The sequence below is a fragment of the Ostrea edulis genome, chromosome 1 (assembly GCF_947568905.1).
Source record: "Ostrea edulis chromosome 1, xbOstEdul1.1, whole genome shotgun sequence".
Classification (NCBI taxonomy): Eukaryota; Metazoa; Mollusca; class Bivalvia; order Ostreida; family Ostreidae; genus Ostrea; species Ostrea edulis.
Window position 1 is genome coordinate 30774235 of NC_079164.1, and position 20658 is coordinate 30794892.

Below are 20658 nucleotides of genomic sequence, written 5' to 3' on the forward strand. Positions count from 1 at the left end.
TTGCATATATTTTCTGAATAATAAATTATATGAATACATGTAAAATCCACCACCAAAATCAGTTGTCCCCCCCCCCCCCCCACCCCCCCCCCCCCTTGTTTTAAAATTTTTGTATCTGTACTTTTTTAAATGTACAGGACATCTTTTTTAAAACAAAAAAGCCAGAATTTGGCGGTGGATTTTATTTATATAATTTGTTATTCAGAAACAAATACAAAACTTCAATATCTGACAACCGAGCCCCGTGTTCTCTGGGGATATTTGTCTCAGCAAGCTACAAATAACATACCAAACATTCATACAAAATAATTTAATAGATGATTAAAAAATCAACCATGATTTATATTCATTACACCATTGTGTGTCCAAGTTTTTCCTCATTACTTCAAACATCTGTTACATTCTAAATGCAATATCGACAATATATGCTGTGGTTTCATCATTATTTGCCAAAATTTTTTTGCTGGTTTAACAAGGCCATGGAATGAAGCCAAAGCACAATTCTTATTATGTTCAGATGAAATAACAGAAGCTAACTGCCTGTGAAGTTGCAAAACAGTAACAGTTACCGGTACATGTCTCAAATATCTACAGGTATTTCCAAAGTTAGTCTTGGCAAAAATGAAGTGTTCCTCATCACATGAAAAATATAATGCTATATACTGTATGTGTCGTTCCAAGTATGTACACATGTATTTTGGGGGGGAAAAACACAACAATTTGACATCTGCATCAACATTAAGTTTTCCATAGTTCTGTAACCCTTTCATAAAAACTCTTATGAAGAATATGAAAATTTTAAAACATTGTAATTCCTTTATAATTCTTTGCTCATACACATTTGTTTTTCTAAATGAGCAATCTAAGTACATGCCTTTGTGATTAAAACTTGTGTTCTTACTCTGGACATAGTCGCACTCAGTTGAGTATAAGGCAGAGACAAAAATTTTCCCTAACTAGTAAGATTTTTTGTGAAAAGGGCCACCTTACTGTATGACAAAGATACAATCACACCATCTGAGTACTTGTACAGAAAAAAATAAATGTAACTAGTACACATTCACACATTTTCAAAAACCACATGCATCCAATCCTTGATAGACACAATGTGTACAGCACTACCTCATCCAAATACGACACAAATCGTTCACATATTCCATCAACATAAAAATTGAAATCATCTTCTACTACGACTTGCTTAAAAGGAACATCAAATCATCACATTGTCTCAATTTACTGAAACAAGAGTTTTTGAATGAAACATAGTGTAGCTCAATAACATTAAATTATCATCCAGAAAGTAAAACTCAAATCTTAGTGCTACAATTACTCAATATTTTGTCCAAAAATTGTAAACAGTTCTTTGAACAGTTTCTTACAAAAATACAAAATATTTTCCTAGACTGATTTTTTTTCAGTAATAAAAGAACACACAATTTTCATTAAGCACTGATACCTTAGAAGATATTTTGTATATAGAGGTGGGAAAACAGGCAATTGTATCAGTTTTCAGAAGAACCCCCAACTAGTGACAGATCACATGATTATTGCAGACCCCTTAACATGCTACGTCTCTCAGGATGTGGAGGAGGTTGAGGACTTGCTCTCTGATCGGCCAGTGGGTAGCGTGTGGCTGTTTTCTTTTATCCAGGGATGTTCCATGGCATCACGGAAGTCGATTCTGTGCTTGGGATTGTGACGAAGTAACTGGATAATGAAAAACATTTACTGTCATCAATTTTAAAAGAAATTTCTTTCTGACTTGATCCCCTGTCACACTGGATCCTAAATTTTCTGAATCATGCAGATATAGTATATAATAGTGGAAGGAGTACAATTAATGAACAGTATTTGCTATGATTCCAGTTTGTAGTTATTTATTGCGATTAGAAGTAAAATCAGTAGTAGATCATTTAATATGCAACTGTATTTTTGTACTTGACATATTTCAATGTTTTGATATGTAAAGAAACTATGTTCAAAACGGTTAAACCACCCCAGTATATCAGATTGACAAACCATAATTAATAGTACAAGAAATAATTTGCCTTTGTTTTTATAACCTTTTCCATGGATCAAGTGCTCTTGCAATACGGGATATCAGAACTACTAAAATTTGGAACTCTTCAGAAAAAGAAGTTACGAAAATGATGTGTCTTGTACATACAAATTAGTGATGCTATTAAACGACTAATCTCTCCACAAAAATATCTGCTTGATTTGAAGATTATTTTTTCAGAATGTCGCTAGTGAATACCCTAGTACCAAAACATAAAATCCACAATACCATTTACTTCCTCTACCATATGTACATGTAGATATTTACTTGGCAAGATTTCCTCGAGTCATTATAACAACCAACTGTTTTGAAATAATACAAAATGTGATGTATAAAAAATAATCACAATTTATGCATCAATCTCCAGACATGTACAATTGTGAAAATGCAAGGTTGAACTGATCAATTGTGACACTGGCTTAGTAGTTCTGGGAAGAAGATTTTTCCTATATATTTGTATGTAAAACTTTGACCCCATATTGTGGCCATGATCTTAACAATTTATAATCTGCACTATATCAGGAAGCTTTCATATAAACCTCAGCTTTTCTGGCTCAGTGGTTCTTGAGAAGAAGATTTTAAAAGATTTTTCCTATAAATATGTAAAACTTTGATGCTCCCCTTGAGGCCCCATCCAAACCCCGGGATCCATGATTTTAACAAACTTGAATCTGCACTATATCCAAAAAAAAAAAAAAAAAACCAAAAAAAAAAAAGAAAGATTTTTCCTATATATTTGTATGTAAAACTTTGATCCCTTATTGTGGCCCCATCCTCCCCCAGGGGGCCATGATTTTAACAATTTAGAATCTGCATTACACAAGGAAGCTTTCATATAAATCTCAGTGTTTCTGGCTCAGTGGTTCTTGAGAAGAAGATTTTTAAAGATTTTCCCTATATATTTGTATGTAAAACTTTGACCCCCTATTGTGGCCCCATCCGACCCCCGGGGGCCATGATTTTAACAATTTAGAATTTGCACTACCTAATAAAGCTTATCTATAAATTTCATCTTTTCTGGCCCAGTGGTTCTTAAGAAGATTTTTTAATGACCCTACCCTATTTTTACCTTTTCTTGATTATCTCCCCTTGGAAGGTGGTCTGGCCCTTTATTTTAACAATTTAGAATTCCCTTTACCTAAGGATGTTTTGTGCCAACTTTGGTTGAAATTGGCCCAGTGGTTGTTGAGAAGAAGTTGAAAATGTGAAAAGTTTACAGACGGACGGACAGACGGACGGACGGAGGAATACGGGTGATCAGAAAAGCTCACTTGAGATTCAGCTCAGGTGAGCTAAAAACACAGATCAGACATACTTTTTTTTACAAGATCATTGATTTTTCTGTCTCTGAATTACCGACTATGTTCATATCTGTAACAATATAGCTCGCTTATCATGGTTTTGACAAAGTTTGAAAATAAATCTGCCGAAATATTTTTCAAATGCATGAACTGCGATATAAACTGTGCCTTTCTTGTACATACAATTACCTTCCTAAAAACTTACCTTTGATATTAAATCCTTGGCCCCTTCCGAAACATATGGGGGAAAATGCAGATCAACTTTTGTTATCCTTCTATAAGTTTCTGTGTTTGTCTCGGCTTCAAATGGTGGTTTTCCCACCAAGAACTCATACATGAGGATTCCCAGGCTCCAGTGGTCCACTCGTTCATCATGAAGTTGTCCTTCTATCATTTCAGGAGGAAGGTAGTCTAGAGTACCACATAGTGTGGTGCGTCTGTATAAAGGAAAGACAATGCTAAGAAAATGTTCCCACAAAGCATATACAGTGTGCAGGTATAATTCACAATACATTGTTTCATTCTTGTTAATATGTATTAAATTAGAAGTGTTGTATGTTACACACATTTAGTACAATGAAGAACTCAACAACAATCCTTTATAATTATATGTTTTAATAGCCATAAAATAAATGCATTCATTTTTTTTTTTTACGTAAAAGGAGCAAAACTCCATAAAAATCAACGAACAGGAAGAAAACTCGAATTCGATCTGTAACTCATCAATATACACCTGCATACAAAAAAATCAATTCAATATCACGAGGCGTTCAGAAAAAAGTTTGGAAAACTGGGTGTTGTCAAAGGACAGACAAGGGTTAAACTATATGCCCCAACCACATTGTGGAGGGGGCATAAAAACAAGCTCTGCAAGGGAGGTCATACCTCCCCTTGCAATGAGTATCTACAAGCCTTTTCTGTAAGTCCCACTGTGACCTTGACCTTTGGACCCCAAATTCAATAAAGTTCTTCCTCTAAGTCTTGATAACAAATCTACATGCGAGGTATCAAATCAATTGAGCAAAAAATGTGGCTTGCAGTTTCTACAAACTTTTTCTATGAAGCATTTAATCAAATGAGCAAAACATGTGGCCTGTAGAGTGTCTAAAAGCTTTTTCAATAAAGCCCCATGGTGACCTTGACCTTTAGACTACAAATCTACTCTTGATAACAAATCTACATGTGAAGTATAAAATCAATTGAGCAAAAAATGTGACCTGTATTGTCTACAAGCTCAGTATTAAACATACATATGAAATGTTCCAGTAGCATATCCCCTCTAAACAATGAATTGTGAGGGGATAATTAATCAAATTCTTGTTTCATATCAAACAATATAACAATTACTATACACAATTTTTTTGGGGTTATAGTAGTATATACCTATATACATTTCTTGCTTGACAGTGAGGGAGATATCCGTACATTCATGCAATGAATGTTTTATTATACTGAACCAAAGTAAGACTACAAAAATGCATTTGAAATTTGAGTTCATTCATCTATACATTGTATGTAGCTGAGATATTGCCCTAACTGTAACACCGCACCGTTAACGTATTAGAAGGTACAAACAACGAAATACAGTGATATGATAACCAGTTTTTGTATTTCCTTTCTTCATGTGATGATTTACTTGCTTGTTTTTTCTATCAACCAAAACGAGGCAATTTAACTGTATTAGAGACCTGCATATTTTGTGCCTTACAATCTATAAAAGTACAATGACTCGGACTTATTGTGACGTCACTATAAAACTACATCTACCTTGACGTAAAATTTATGGAAAATGTACGAGGCTGCTCAAGAGGTGAAATATGATGGGGAGAAATGATGTTTGAGAGGGAGATATGAAGTTTTATAATCCCTGGCACGTGACTGTCTAAACCATTCAGATAACACATTGCATAGAATTCTCATACTGAGGTATAATCATATATTTATAAATCTCAATATTTCATATCTTGCCAGCAGCAAATCCTTTTTTAACTGAACTTTAAAAGCAATGACTACAAGAACTAACCTTGATGATGGTGCATGCACAGACCAGCCAAAGTCAGCTATTTTGAGTTCTCCTGTCAGTCCCATTAACAAGTTCTCAGGCTTGATATCTCTGTGGATGACTTTCTTTTCATGGCAGTAGGACATTGCTTTGAACATTTGCAGCATGTGCTACACCAAGAAAAATCAGATCAATTACTATTAAAATGCAACAAGAGCTGTGGTTTTCATATATTTACTACATTAACAATCAAAACAAGTGAAAAGATTTTACCAACATTAAAACACCTACCAAATGCAGTAAATATTGTGTATTGCAAAGTTATGAGCATGGGCATCTGCTCTTGTACAAGGTGACAAAATTTCATCAGATTTAAAATGAAGCACATACACAATCTATGCAATTCACAAACAACTTTTTAAATGGTTGCATTTTATAACAACTTTCAATAAAGCTTCAGTGTGAATTTTTCTACATTTTTCTTCTTTTCAAAACGAAAAGTAGATATCATACTGCTTTGATAGGTACATATATTTGATAAACCCAAACAATTGCTCTGACTTGTGTATAGAGAACTAAAGATTGATTTTTTTCTTCCTTTTACATTTAATGAACAGAACATTATCATATACAAATTGTACATTAAACTTTCATCAAGAAGCACATTGATAAATGTAAATAATTATTTCTAGAACAGCACTACGCTTTGAGTTCATGTTCTATCTTTGATCTCGCTTCAGTATCTAAACTTACAGTAGCTGCTCTCTTTTCATCAAAACGTCCCTGTTTCTGTAATTCTTTATAGAGTTCCCCTTTTGGCGCATACTCCAGGATTAGGTATACTCTGGACTTGTCATGAAAGTAGCCATACAGACGTAATATATTTGGGTGTCTACAAATAAACCATTTAGTATTATACACTGGGTCTGTAGGTGGATCAATCGAGTAGCACTGCCTATAGTAAAGTTAAACTATCAAATAACAGTACAATCAACAATTGCATGCATTAAAAAGTTTAATAAGAGGCCCACAGGCCGTATCAGTCATCTGAGTTCTAGTGAAAAAGTATCACTACTCCCAAGGGCTATGAAAATACACAGTATGTTTCAACCTTGTCCAGTGTCAGTATTTAGCACACCGCATGACTGTCTCCTGGTAGGTGAGCCGTCATTAACTGGACGAAGATCAACGAATATTTCACCCTTTGCAGTCAAAATATCACCCACTGTCCTCCTTTTTATGGACTTTTCCCATAAAACAGTAGAATAATAGAAGATTTCCTCATTTCCCTGTTGTGTACACAGAGGTGTTTACCCATAATTAAGAGTATCAGTATTATATGATGTTTTGTCAGTATTTTTCAGTAGTATGCGATGTGAGCACCGCGTAGCGGTGCGAACCTGCTAGGGGGGTCTGGGGGCATGCCCCCCCCGAAAAATTAGATGCAAAATCCTTTCTGACAGTTTTTAAGAGTCATTTTTAAGATAACAAAATAATAAATTTGGTTGATTTTTTTCTGTAACCTCAGCCCGTGTAACTGACCGTTTATGTTCTTTTTCCACTGACTTTTGAGAGACAAAAGATGCCATAGACATATTAGAGTTTTTCATAGTGTTAAATTCCTTATGAGTTTTAGATTCAACATGTCTTTTGCAATCGTTCTTTCCTCCATGGCTGCATGAAAAATCACAAGAACACACGTTGCAGCGCACCATGCACACGCCACGTTTGGAAGACGTCAAACATGGCCACAGTTTTGAATAAGACTCCTTATATTTCTGATCACTTGTCTGTCGTCGTTTTTGTTTCTTTGGAGAGTGTTCATCATCAGAAGAGTCCAGCGGACTCCCCCGTTTCGACATTTCATTCCTTCTGCACGTTTCCCGCAAAAACCTTCGATACCTACTTTGAAAGCAAGTAACAGGAACGATCAATTTAGATGTATTCCGATAGACGCTTAAGTCGCTATCTCTACCGCGTTTTAAATGTGCACATTTAATAATGCTCTTTCAAGCATTCCACTGAAAAAAAAAAATAATTTCGGAAACGGATCGGAAACTGTATTTCCGTGAAAAAATCCGTAGTCCGTATTTTACATTTAAAATCCGTATAAAATACGGAAAATCCGTAGTGGTAAACACCTCTGTGTACATTCCAGATGGTTTCCGTGGTATGTAATAATTTGCTTATTTTCTTAAAAATTCAACAGAAACCACTTTGTGGCGGACTGACTGACATTTGTTTTAGTCAGTCCGAAGGGACTGATTAAATTTCTAAAGCATCATTTTGGAAATTACACTTATGAAATTTTATACACACATTTGGCATGCTTCGATATGTAGATATCAGACGAATCTGATTTGTAAATATAAATCCCACATTTAAGTGTTACAATATTGTCTGAAGCATATTAGTTAAATTTCATTTTAATAACATTAACGAAATATGTTTAATTATTTCTGGAAAACTCTGTTGGACTGGTAAATTTTTCTGCAGACTGGTTGAAATTATACCCCATCAGTCCGGCTGGACTGGTGACACAAAAAAAAAGTGAGAAATGAATTCATATTAAACATGTTGAACATATCACAAAGTGAATCTAAAATCTTGATAAAAATATAAAATGACATGAACACATAACTTTGCTGATACAAATCCATGAATAATATCAAAGTTGGTAGCATTTGGTAAACTTGAAGAAAATTTCCTTTGTTTTGTATCCCAATTCACAAAAGAATTTGGTGAAAAGGTTTAACTTAAGTCTATGAATAATACAGAAGTTGTTTAATGTTTCATGAAACATACATGCATTTAAAAATATAAAATAATTAAAAAATTTTTCAACATGACTGGAAAAAAATATTAATGAATAAATCATCAGAGGCATAAAATAGAAATCTTGATTGTCATCTGAAATATTGTTTTTTAAAATAATATTTTTGACATAAACGTTTTAAAATTTCATGTTATTACTCAAAAATTATCTTTTTCTCCAAAGGATATGAACTAAATAAATAGACTTTTGTAAAATTTACAAAAAACTTTCATTTACCTTAAATGTGATTGAATTTCAATTTCTCTGCGAAGTTGATGTTCCACACCAGCTTTCTGCAACTGTGACTTGAATAAAACCTAGGATAAATACAATTTTTAAAAAAAAAAGTTAATTTCTGGCTGTTATTATCCGATTCAAAATCAATTCCATACAAAAATTGATATAATTAAAAACATGTTATACCTTAAGAGCAACAATAAATTTTGTAGCTTTTTCTCTTGCCAGATAGACTGTACCAAATTTCCCTTTTCCAAGTGGTTTCCCAATATCAAAACTATCTAGTGACCATTTTGTTCTATCTCTGAAAAGTCAACAAAGTGCATCATTTATATCAAATACTTTACGAATTTCATAGTCTAATCAATAGGGAAAAGTAAAATGAATACGATTATAAATTAATACTTAATACTATAGAACATTCTAACTGAAACCACTTTAGCATTTTATATATATCTATATATCTAATTAACTGTTTTAGTGAGAACAACTCTTTTTGTGAAGTAATTTCTTTTTGTGATTTCAAACGGATTTGATTTGATGAATCTGCACTATGTCAGGAAGCTTTCAAATAAATTTCAGCTCTTCTGGCTCATTGGTTCTTCATAAGCAAATTTTTAAATGACCCCACCCTATTTTTGCATTTTTGTGACTATCTCCCCTTTGAAGGGGGCATGGCCCTTTATTTGAACTTGAAAGCCCTTTACCTAAGGATGCTTTTGGCCAACTTTGGTTATAATTGGCCCAGTGGTTCTTGAGAAGAAAATGAAAATGTGAAAAGTTTACGCTGACAGACAACGGACAAATTTTGATCAGAAAAGCTCTCTATGCGTGTATGGTTCGCCGTAGATTGTTAGACGATGTTGTTTGAGCGTTTGTAATAAACATGAATACCCGCATTGATATACGAAAAGTCACGTGATAGTGATTGATCAAATGTCAACAGACGTTCTGCTTTGTTTTTTATATAACATTCAGTACAATAAAACAAATATTGCATGTAGTTGAGGGTAACATTGAAAATTTTCACCCCTCAATAAACCATTGTCAACCTCAGCTAAACCTCAGTTGACAATGGTTTTCTCGGGGTGAAAATTTTCAATGTTACCCTCAACTACATGCAATATTTATATAATAACTATACTTAACATTTAACATTATTTTTTTAAAGAATTTTTTTTTTGTCCCCAATAAGGAAACCAACATGCAAATTTGTGCTTCATTTGAAAAAAAAAATCATCCCCCAACTCCTGTATGACCATAAAAATTGGTTTATTTCACCTAGTATAAAAACTTGTAATTTTAATATCGCTCCACCATTTTCTTTGACTATTCATTTTCAAACAGAAAAAAAGGGGGGGAGGGTGTCTGATAATGCAACTTTCAACATGTCAAGTTAGATCTATTCATCTTCAATTTATTTACTTATATATTCAGAGAAAAAGAATGAATTGTAAGGTCCCAAAATTCTGGGGGAAAACCCAATGTGGTCTAGCTCGTTCTATGATCTACTGAATTCAAAAGTAGGCTTACAGTCTAGCTTGTTCTATGATCTATTGAATTCAAAAGTAGGCTTACAGTCTAGCTTGTTCTATGATCTATTGAATTCAAAAGTAGGCTTACAGTCTAGCTTGTTCTATGATCTATTGAATTCAAAAGTAGGCTTACAGTCTAGCTTGTTCTATGATCTATTGAATCAAAAGTAGGCTTACAGTCTAGCTTGTTCTATGATCTATTGAATTCAAAAGTAGGCTTACAGTCTAGCTCATTCTATGATCTATTGAATTCAAAAGTAGGCTTACAGTCTAGCTTGTTCTATGATCTATTGCAGAGTTCTTGAAAAGTGTCGGTAATGTCGGATTATCCGATAAAAGTAGTAAATGTCCGACACGAGTTACCTAATTGTCGGTCCTGAGGGCCGATATAAGATCGGGATCGAAGTCCGCTTTTTACCGGGAAAAATGGCGGCCATGTGGCCCATAAATTTTCAAACCGATGCTAAATCCGGCAACACATTGAAACGTAAACGTGAGGAATCAGTTGTGAGGAACTACGAGGAGAAGAGAAAGCGATTGTATCTCCGCCTGGCAATCTGGGAGACAATGGCTTTTGTTTGCAGCGTTTTTACCTACTGCTTGATGACACAATCTGCTCTAAGTCGAAACTGACGAAAGACCAACTACACTTGGGCTTAAGTGAGAGAAAAAGTAGTTACAACGATTGCAGAGGAAGATGAGAAAGAAGTTGAGAGGAATATACAGGATAGAGAGAAAAATGGAGGATGAGAGAGAAGTGGAGGGTGAGAGAGAAATAGAGCAAGAAAGTCACTCGGATAGTGAAAGTGAGGAAGATTCATTCAGAGTATAAGGAAGATGAGAAAGGGTATGAAAAGATGATTTATTAACTTATAGCTGAGATGGAGATTGAATACAATTACACATGTAGTTGATTTTAAATAAAATATATGAAAACCTCAAAAGAGATGCATTTTTATCTGGACTGACAAAATTTTGTTTGGGCTGACACTATTTCTTAACAGTGTCAGACCAAATGTCTGACACTTCAAAAGAAATTTCAAGAACTCTGCTATTGAATTCAAAAGTAGGCTTACGGTCTAGCTTGTTCTTTGGGGGGTTCTTTGACTGGTTCCTTGGAATTCTCCAGGGTTTTATTGGTCACTTCTGCCAAAACCCGTTTAGGTTCCATTCTACAATCTGCCGGAAATATAATGATTGAATGATGTAAAATCAGTCAGGGCTCAATATTTGTTATCTGTACTTGTCATTTTCATTTTGTGGCCCTTTTTACAAAATATCTTTATACAACCAAGATAAAAATGTACTATCTAACTCATAATCAGTCAATTGTCATTGTGCAAAAATGCAAGTCTTTCGTTTCCACCTTGACGTTGATACAGTTCTTGTAATGTTAATTCAGATATTCATAAACAAGTTAAGAATATTTCATGAAGGAATTAATACATTTCCAGATTTACATCTTTGTTGTTGATGAAACTTTCTTAAAATTGTCTCCAACTAATCTGTCAGACTGGTGAATCTGATAAGGAAAATGCCAACTCTAAAGTACAATAGTTCTCCCAATATAAGATGTTCTACGATGACTTAGAAAATTCTGATATATATAAATACTTTATAGAAAATCAACATTCCTTTTTTCTTTTCAAATAAATTTCTGGAAATAAAATACACCAACTGATAGTGGTTTTTAAAATACAGGTGACTCTTGATAACTCGAAGTTCAAGGGACCTTGATAAAACTTTGAGAAATCAAGAGATCGAAATTCGGAAATTGAAGGTCCGCCGGTATGGTACAGTAACCGGAATGTATACCAACAAGATCATATGATATCGTTTTGATATGTTTTCCTTCATATTCATCAAGTACTTTAATATCAAAATAAAAAACCTTATTTTGCATCAATATAAACATTTCAAAGTTTATGTATTTATTTGTTCTTTAATCATGCTTAGATAGGCATACAAAACCAAGTTCCGATGACGCTTTACTAACGCAAACCAAACAGAGCACAATATTATGTCGCTTTACCCAAAATGAAAATTCTAATGAATGAGTAGAACGATGTTTTTAGATTAACTTTACACAAAAAGAACAAACTTGAAAAATTTAACAGTCTGTAGATCTCCATATTATGTATAAAACTTACTCTCTCGTCGTCACGTCAAAACAAATTATAGATTTTATTCATAGTCGGATTATATATAATTTTAATCGTCACGACTCCAAACCCCAGTGCAAGGTGTAAACTGACCAATTAGCCAATATTATATATTCAAGGGTGTCACCTCCACAAAGAAGCACCGGCGATGTTTCAACTATGTAAACACCCAATTACCCCTCCCGCATTCAACAAAATCCAGGTAAGGCCCAAGCGGAAATTGTTACACGCTTGGGTAACGGTGGTATACGCTACAACCACTTCGAGAGATTGAGAGTGAAAAACAATGAAATGTGTTTTACGGGACCCAACTTCACTTCGAGAGATCGATAGTAAATTTGTTTTGATATATAGAGAAAAAAATCGGGACCATGATTTCACTTCAAGATATCAAAGTTCGAGCCATTGAGAGTCATCTGTAAGTGTCCATAGTCCATATTTATTTCCAGTGTATCATTTACATATTGTCTGCTTGGAAAGACGAGTCGACGAGGAAAAGAGTTGGGGCAAGATGTTAAAAACATAACATACATTTATTAAACACTGCTACAAAATCCAAGGCTTAAATCGGAGAACAATTACTAAGTTTTAAAACAGTTTCGTGAGCAGGGAAATTAAGAAAACTTACTGAGAAGCGACAGAGAAAACTCAACAGCTGAACTAAACGAGTTTTTCCTCTATATATCAAATGATAAGAAAATTATTTCCGGTTATATTTGATATGAATTGTCCACGAACTTACCTAAATCAATCCATAAATGATTTTTCCGCAAATCCAACTGACACCATTCAATTCCACACATCTATATAAACAATGACTTCAGCATATGCGTCACCTTATTTTGTTTCTAGATATATAAAAATGGCATTATTTGAACTGATGACGATTATCATCGATTTAGTGCATGTGGAATTGAATGGTGTCAGTTGGATTTATTCGTGGAAAGGTCAATCATGGACTGATTTAGGTAAGTTTTCAGACAATACATATCAAATGAAACCCAAATAATATCGAACCGAAGCTTGACTGATGTGGTAAACAATTACCACATACTAAATATACAGGCTTGGACAGAAACAAGGGGGACAGGAGAGACTGAATATAAAAATTACTCTTATCATTTCCCCTGGCAGGACTTTTTAGGGTGGTCAATGGCTCCAAATGTAAACGGAAATGAGAAAATGCAATAGACCAGATGAGGATTCGAATGGGCCCCCATGAATCTCTAGTCAGGCCAGGTGCTCTACTAACAAAGCTATCTGGCCAACGGCGATCGAACTTGTCTGACCGCTACATAGCATTTTTGCACTCATCACAGTAAATAGTCGTTCATCCAATTAGATTGCTCTACCAAATTTATTGAGAATAATGTCTTTAATTGGTGTATCAAAATAATAACTTTTAAAAAATTTGAATGGTAAGAGAATGGAATATTGAACACTTCCCCACATGTATATTTTGGCTCCAAACGTATCTTACGAAGAGGACACAATCGTATTCATAAAGTTTCGCATGGATTCTTTTTAAAACACAATTACCTGTAATTCTTGCTAATGAAAACAAATATCTTTCATTAATACTACATCAAACGGTCAACATAACCTCAATGTTATTCAATGTTTTGAATATACCTTGAAAACCGCTCTCGAGAAAGTGCCCGGATGAAAGGGTGCACTATTAGACGAACAGGGCCTGTTAATCAAGCTATTAAAATATATATTCAATGCAATTGAGATGGTTTGTATTCATAGATATCATTACTGCATCAGTGATATTTAGAAGGTTTTCCATAGATTTATATTTTAAATCTGAAATGACATACTGTAATGTAAGAACATTTTAAGGCACCATTACATCCTATACAAAACTATTTTAATTAAATAATAGACACTCACGGAGAATATTTGTATGCTCATAGATTTGTAGATTTATTTTTTTTGGATTTTTTTTTAAAACGTGATTAATGAATAGCCTACTGAAAAAGCTTGACTTGAGGGGGGAAGGGGGGGGGGGGGGGGTCTATTCGGCACATCTCGGGCGATTACATCTTTGATGAAGAGTATGGTAATCGACCGAGATGATCCGAATGTTATATGTTTCGTCTGAAATGAAAGTGAAAGTAACATTGTCGGAAATAATGGCAACTTCAAGAACTTGTGAATTTGAAGAAAGCCTGACAGGGACTGTGTTTGATTGCCCAATTTGTTTAGAGAGATTAACAGTCCCAAAGTATCTCCCATGTCTCCACACATTTTGTAAACAATGTATAGAGTCATATCTCGAAAAATTTGTGCAACATTTGGGAACATCCACTTATTTTGAGTGCCCCGTTTGTCGACAAAAAGTCATAGCGCCGGAAGCGAACATTACATCGGTGGATTGGGCTAACAAGTTACCCATAAATCATCTTTTATTGTCTTTAGAAAGTGGTACAAGGACACACAATATTGCTGACTGTGAAAGTGTATTGTGCAAACCTTGTCAACGAGTCCACGAGAGAAGACGTGCGAAATTTTACTGCAGCAACTGTGATGACAACCTTTGTGAAACTTGTTTTACATACCTTCACAAACGCATTCCACATTATGAAAATCACAAGATTTCAAAGATTTCGGAGCCTAACTTGACACTGGACGTTGGTCGTTGCCTAATTCATAAAAATAGTGTTTTAGAAGTTTACTGCTTTGACCATGAAGAACTGGGGTGCAATGAGTGCTCCAACATATTGCATCAGGGATGTACGAATGTTAAATCAGTAGATGAAGTTGCAGAACATTTCGATACTGAAACTATTGATTCTGCTGTAGCAAGAATGAAAATAAAGACAGAAACTGAAATACAGAAAACCAAATTGAACTCGAAGCAGCTTGAAGATCAGAGTAAGCAAATTCATTTGTGTGTGTTGAATCTTGTAGATGACATTAAAAAAAGGTTAGATGTACTCCAAGACAGTTTTCTTAAAGAGTTTGAAGTAACACATGAACATGAGAAATCATGTTTGTCCAGCACACAGGGGTGTCTTGAAGGATTTTCAAAAACTCTCACAAGATACGAAGAAATGCTTAGATTGACTAAAACTAGATCTAAGAAACAATTGTTTCTCACAGCATTGAGGATAAAACCACAGTTATTAGAAGAGTTGAATGACTTTAGAAAATGGAGCAAATGTCAAGGTCATACAGAATATCAGTGGGAAGAAAATTCAAGATGGAAAGACATCACAGAGGCTGATAATATTGTCAATGTTCAAGTCAAAAAAAGTGAAAGAAACTTTATTCCTGACTTGAAACGAGAAGAGGATTCCTTTAACAGGTTAGTTTGCCTACCAAAACTAGAAGGGAATTCTATTAAAGATGTCCTCTGCTTCCCAAATCCAAAGACATTGCTTATGAAAAATCCTTCATTTGTTATAGTAAATCATGTGGCATCACATTGTGTAAAGTGTCAGGAAGATACCGCTATACCGTGGATTACAGGAGGTGTGTTTCTTGAGAATGGGTCACTGATAATCATTGACAAACACAATCACTCTCTCAAAGAGGTGTCCTCATCTGGAGCTACCAAAGTTTTGTATTTCAATAAAACGTGTGATATTAGAGGAATATGCAGGTTTGAGAATGATCAGAACATATTTGTCTCAATGGATGAAACCATTTCTGAATTTTCAATCTCTCCTATTTTTAGATATGTGAAAGATTTCCAAACAAAGAAAATGAAATCTTATCAATTGATTCCAGTAAATGACCACATATTTGCTCATACAGACAACCCTTGGTGTATAAAAGTCATTCAGAAAAATGGAGTGATAACAAAAACCTTGAAAGGCAGCAATTGTGGATTTGGATATTTTGCACTCTCACGCAATGGTAGAAGAATTGTTTATTCGACATCAAATTCTGTCATATGCGAAGAAATTGATGGCGAAGAAGTTTTTCATTGTTCAGAAAAACAAACTGGATTAACAAGGAAGGGAGCCAGAGGAATAGGTGTAGATTTTCATGACAATATTTACATATGTGACAGTAAGGGAGGATCTGTTGTGAAAATTTCTGCAAGTGGAGAACAAGCTAAAATAATTATGCCTTCTTTGTGTCATATTAAGAAACCCTATGCTTTAAGTTTTGATAAGAGTGGGAAGAGATTTTTTGTTGGTTCATGGTTAGAGACTCATGGTATGATTGAGGTGTATGAATTGCAGTGAAACAGAAGGTGGATTCATCAAGTGAGACCACACAATAGGAAACTAGTATGAGAATTGTTGATTGTTGCACTTTCAAAGTAATTTAGTTTTAGTAATGATAACCTACAGACTACAGTGTAAATAGTGTTAGTCCTTGGTTTAAGGTCACTGGAGGGAAATTCTTAAATTTCTTACGCACAAGATTTACATTTTTGTTTTACCAAGTTTCTATGTAACAGTAAACTTGTGTAATTTGTATATAACTAATCCCCCTCCCCCCCCCCCCCCCCCCCCCTTCCCCGTTGTCCCAAGATTTTGCTAATTCAATTATTTATTTAGATTAATTCTTTTTGTATTGTTTTATTTTTGTATTTTCAACACATTTATTATACATACAGACATATTACAAACTGTAATCTACACTCACTCATTCACACTTGCAATTGCACCTTCTGCATCAACAATAACAATGAATTGTGTGTATGTGTGTGTGTGTGTGTGTGTATATGTATATATATATATATACACATACATACACATTCAAAGATAAATGTATTATAATTTTCAACAAACTACTTTTCCATTATATTATCACACAATGCTCATTTACCAAGATGCTTGATAGGAACATAAATTTTATTTGAGTCTTTCCAATAGTGATTGTTAAAAGTCTTTTTAAATAAATATAAAATGTTTCAAAAATCATGAATTTCAAAATATTGAATCCAAGGGCAATAACTCTATTTTCATTGATTTCTTTATCAAGTCCAATCTCTACCCAGAGTTATCGTTCCCGCTACGCTCCACTAATACCTCTGTCAAGGTCTGAAAAAGTTATATCAAAATGTACAAAAACTAACTTAGCATATCGAACTGTAATGATAATATCTGAGCAAATCAAACACTTCTCTGAATTTTTTTAAATCAGAAGATGGTAAATATGAGACACCTGAGCGGATTAGAAGGTTTATATAAATATTCATTCATTCAATAATACTAGTATAATCATGGAATTCGTTGTTTTTGTGAACCTACTTTAAGATTTAAAGCATAAAACTTAAACTTATAAAATTATTACCCATGATGCAATAGGTATAGGTAAGTTTTGCCAAGAATCTTGACATTTAGACGTTGACAGAGGTGTTGTAGCGCAGAGTAATGCGCCCTCTGGTGAGAGATTGTATCAAGTCCATTATGTCCATTATGTGATAGACTTCATTTTCCACAAACATTTTGTATATTTTTTTAAAGAAAAGTTTTATGAAATTGTTATAAATGCTATTATATTGTTATAACCAGTTTTTGTGAAATTTTTATAATGCACCATTGCTGTTATAAATGGAAAATTGCAATTTCCTGACGTCGAGATGTGTTTCTATTTTTAAGTGTCTCGCATCTTAAAAAGTGCAATGACTTATATATATTTTATTTGATAATTTATTAGTTTTTTAACTCTAATGAATGGAAATAAATACACTTTCTACACTTTTATCAGATATTTAAAAAATGTGAGTATGGAGTTACCTCAACAAACTTTCAAGGATGTTATCATGGTTATTGAAGGCCAAGATTTTAGTTCCAACTTTTTTCAAGGTTGAATATGAAAGGTCAAAGTCATTGGATTGAAAATGATAAACTTTCCTGTATTCTGCTTTCAATAGCTCTGCAACATTAATGCCACCCTGCCACATCGCTTATCTTGCTATATAATGACAATCTAAGAGGCAATGATGATTGTGGAGTGGTGTCCAATGTGATGAAGATTCAAATATAAAAAATATTTGTCTTGTGTCATTTCCTTTTTTTGGAAGGCCATTAATTTTGAAAAACAACAAACAAACAAGAAGCCCATGGGTCACCATGCTCACCTAAGTCACCTTGAACATGTTCAGAGGAAGACTTTTAAAAGATTCCTGCTCTCTTCAATCCCATGATAAATTCTGACCCCCTCCCAGCTGCATGGGGTTGTAACTTACAGTGTAGATGAACTGGAATGATCAGAATCCGAACAACACGGGAAAGCTGCAAAATTAATATGACCAACATGACCTCACTGTTCTAGAGTAGATTTTTAAAAAGATTTTTCCCCGAATATTCATATATTATGTAAAATTTGATAACCAATTTTAGTCCCATCTTAATCTCAGAATCCATTTTCAAAAAAACTGAATTCAGAACATCTGCATATCAATACAATTTAGTGTGGCCCTAGCTGCTACTAGTGAATTTTTTTTTTAATTTCTCAAATATTTTCATGTAAAAGTTTTGATTTCATATTTTTGAAGCCCACTCTAGGCAAATATGAATCTGCACTACCATGGAATGCTTGCATATTCATATGTACACATATTTAATCAGTGGTCCTTTAATAACAAAAATTTTAGAAATTATATACATTCCAATGTAAAACTTTTATCCCCTGTTGAGGCCCCATTCTACCCTCGAGCCATGATTTGCATGATAACGCTGACAAATCCTCATGCTTCTAGTCTTGAGAAGATTTTTAATATTTTTATATAAATGTTCCTCATACATGTATATTGCCATCAAATTTTATAAATTTGATCCCCTATTGTGGCCATTATAAAATTGTGGCATGTAAAGGTCCACTCTTCTGGCCCAGTGGTTCTTGAGAACATGAATATAAAGATTTTCCCTATATACTCACATGTAGAACTTTGATCCCCTGTTGTGGCCCCAACCTACCCCAGGGGGCCATAATTTGAACAAACTTGAATCTGCTTTATATTAGAAAGCTTTCATGTAAATTAGAGCTCTTCTAGTCCAGTAGTTCTTGAGAAGGTTTTCCCTATATACTCAAATGCAAGACTTTGATCCCCTATTGTGGCCCCACCCTACCCCTGGGGGCCATGGTTTGTACAAACTTGAATCTGCACTATGTCAGGAATTTCAACTTTTCTGGCTCAGTGGTTCCTGAGAAGATTTTTCCTATATATTTGCATGTATACATATAACTTTGATCCCCTATTGTTGCCCCATCCTAACCCCGGGAGGCCATGATTTGAACAAACTTGAATCTACACTATGTTGGGAAGCTTTTATGCAAATTTAAAACTTTTCTAGCCCAGTGATCCTTGAGAAGAAATTTTTTGCATGTCCTCACCCTGTTTTTGAGTTTTTTAGCTCAAGTGAGCTTTTCTGATCAAAATTTGTCCGTTGTCTGTCGTCAGTGTCGGCGAAGGCGTTGTAAACTTTTCACATTTTCATCTTCTTCTCCAGAATCATTGGGTCAATTTCAACCAAACTTGGCACAAAGCATCCTTGGGTGAAGGGCTTTCAAGTTTGTTCAAATGAAGGGCCATGCCCCATTCAAAGGGGAGATAATCACAAAAATGCAAAATTAGGGTGGGGTCATTTGAAAATCTTCTTAAGAACCACTGGGCCAGAGGAGCTGTCGACATTTCCATGACAGCTTCCTGACATAGTACAGATTCAAGTTTGTTCAAATCATGGTGCTCAGAGGTAGGTTGGGGCCACAACAGGGGATCAAAGTTTTACATAGAAATATAGAGGGAAAATCTTCTTCTCAGGAACCACTGAGCCAGAAGAGCTGACATTTACATGAAAGCTTCCTGACATAGTGCAGATTCAAGTTTGTTCAAATCATCACCCCCAGAGGTAGGTTGGGGCCACAATAGGGGATCATAGTTTTACATAAAAATATACAGGGAAAATCTTTAAAAATCTTCTCAAGAACCACTGAGCCAGAAGAGGTGACATTTACATGAAAGCTTCCTGACATAGTGCAGATTCAAGTTGTTCAAATCATGGCCTCCAGGGGTAGGTTGGGGCCACAATAGGGACTAAGGTTTTACATGCAACTATACATGGAGTCTTCAGATATGGGTCAAGGTGACTCGGGTGAGCAATGTGACCCATGGGCCTCTTGTTATTATTATCTTCCCTTGAAAGGGTCATGACCCTTCATTTGAACAAATCTGAATTCTCTTCACCAAAGGATGCTTTGTACCAAGTTTGATTGAAATTGGCCCAGTGGTTCTGGAGAAGATGAAAATGTGAAAAGTTTACAACGGACTCCAACAGACATATTTTATTCAGAAAAGCTCACTTCAACCTGTGATTTTCTCAGTAGTTGAAGAAAATCAAAATCCTTGCTACAAATACTCTGTACAATAAGAAGATCCTCACTTGAAAACTGTGGGAGGAGTTCATGTACGCTCAATGTAATACTTCAAGTTCAACAACCAGTCAATTTCTCAAAAACTGAAAAATATGAAATCCTTTCCACATGCACATCTTCAATACCCATACAAGCACTCTGTAAATTTAAGAAGATCCTAGCTTTAGAACCGAGAGGAGTGAGACAGACAAACCATGTACTCTC

At 34.6% G+C, this 20658-nt stretch overlaps 2 protein-coding genes across 3 annotated transcripts; one reads left to right on the top strand and one right to left on the bottom strand.

Moving 5' to 3' along the window:
* Nucleotides 1-295: 295 nt before the first annotated feature.
* On the bottom strand, nucleotides 296-13779 carry LOC125663976 (aurora kinase A-B-like). 2 transcript variants are annotated; one of them, XM_048896444.2, is made up of 8 exons: nucleotides 13744-13779; nucleotides 11026-11128; nucleotides 8601-8718; nucleotides 8415-8494; nucleotides 6116-6254; nucleotides 5384-5532; nucleotides 3566-3797; nucleotides 296-1707 (listed from the first exon to the last, which is right to left on the bottom strand). In XM_048896444.2, exons 2-8 carry the CDS (start codon nucleotides 11118-11120, stop codon nucleotides 1576-1578), a joined length of 945 nt encoding a protein of 314 aa, XP_048752401.1. In that variant the 5' UTR covers nucleotides 11121-11128; nucleotides 13744-13779; the 3' UTR covers nucleotides 296-1575. The 2 variants fall into 2 exon arrangements, with proteins under 2 accessions (XP_048752401.1, XP_048752402.1); XM_048896445.2 differs by having other exon boundaries at nucleotides 13651-13755.
* A 341-nt stretch (nucleotides 13780-14120) lies between these two features.
* Nucleotides 14121-17783, top strand: LOC125663977 (transcription intermediary factor 1-beta-like). The gene is made up of 2 exons (XM_048896446.2): nucleotides 14121-15424; nucleotides 15797-17783. Exons 1-2 carry the CDS (start codon nucleotides 14190-14192, stop codon nucleotides 16311-16313), a joined length of 1752 nt encoding a protein of 583 aa, XP_048752403.2. The 5' UTR covers nucleotides 14121-14189; the 3' UTR covers nucleotides 16314-17783.
* Nucleotides 17784-20658: the final 2875 nt, after the last annotated feature.